Raw genomic sequence first — 525 nt, 5'->3', positions numbered from 1 at the left:
CAGCAGCTGTTGGACGCGATCGAGATGGCACGACGCAGCCGCGGCTACTTCAAGAAGGAGATCCTCGCCAAGCTCGAGAAGCAAACGACAAAGGAACTTCGGGAGTTGCAGTCTCAACTCCTCAGCGCCTGGACCAGCATGGACGAGTCGGAGGTCGTCAACGACCACGTCAAGTGCGTGATGCTCTACCAGATCAACCAACGTACGGTGATGGAGGCGCTGCTGACCAAGGTCATGAACACAGTCCTTGCGACAATGTCCGAAGTCCCTCGCGACGACACTGTCAAGCAAGTCGACGAAGAGAAGGAAGAGTTGCGGCTTGAGCTGACGCAGCTGCGTCAGTCGACCGACATCATGGCCAAGCAATTGGAAGCGATGGCCCAGCAGATGGCGGCGATGATGGCGCAGCAAGGTGCGATGTTCTCGCTGCTCCGTGGTACCGAGTCTCGCGGGGATGGTCTGTCACCGACGGCGTCGATACGTCGCGTCACTCGCCTCTAGCGATACGTAAAATAGGGTCCAATG

The 525-nt window shown here is 58.1% G+C and overlaps 1 protein-coding gene across 1 annotated transcript in view; it reads left to right on the top strand.

Annotated features, from left to right (window-relative positions):
- The window catches only part of SDRG_12920 (hypothetical protein), a gene marked incomplete at its 3' end in the record, with an annotated part of 5,161 nt that extends 4,660 nt beyond the window's left edge, over positions 1-501 (top strand). The window contains exon 19 of the mRNA XM_008619003.1: positions 39-501. Within this exon, the coding sequence (XP_008617225.1) occupies positions 39-501 (463 nt within the window). The remainder of the gene's footprint in view (positions 1-38) is intronic.
- Positions 502-525: the final 24 nt, after the last annotated feature.

The sequence above is a fragment of the Saprolegnia diclina genome, assembly GCF_000281045.1.
Source record: "Saprolegnia diclina VS20 unplaced genomic scaffold supercont1.53, whole genome shotgun sequence".
Taxonomy (NCBI): Eukaryota; Oomycota; class Saprolegniomycetes; order Saprolegniales; family Saprolegniaceae; genus Saprolegnia; species Saprolegnia diclina.
Note: the sequence above shows the minus strand (reverse complement) of the source record. Positions and strands in the feature narration are given on the sequence as shown.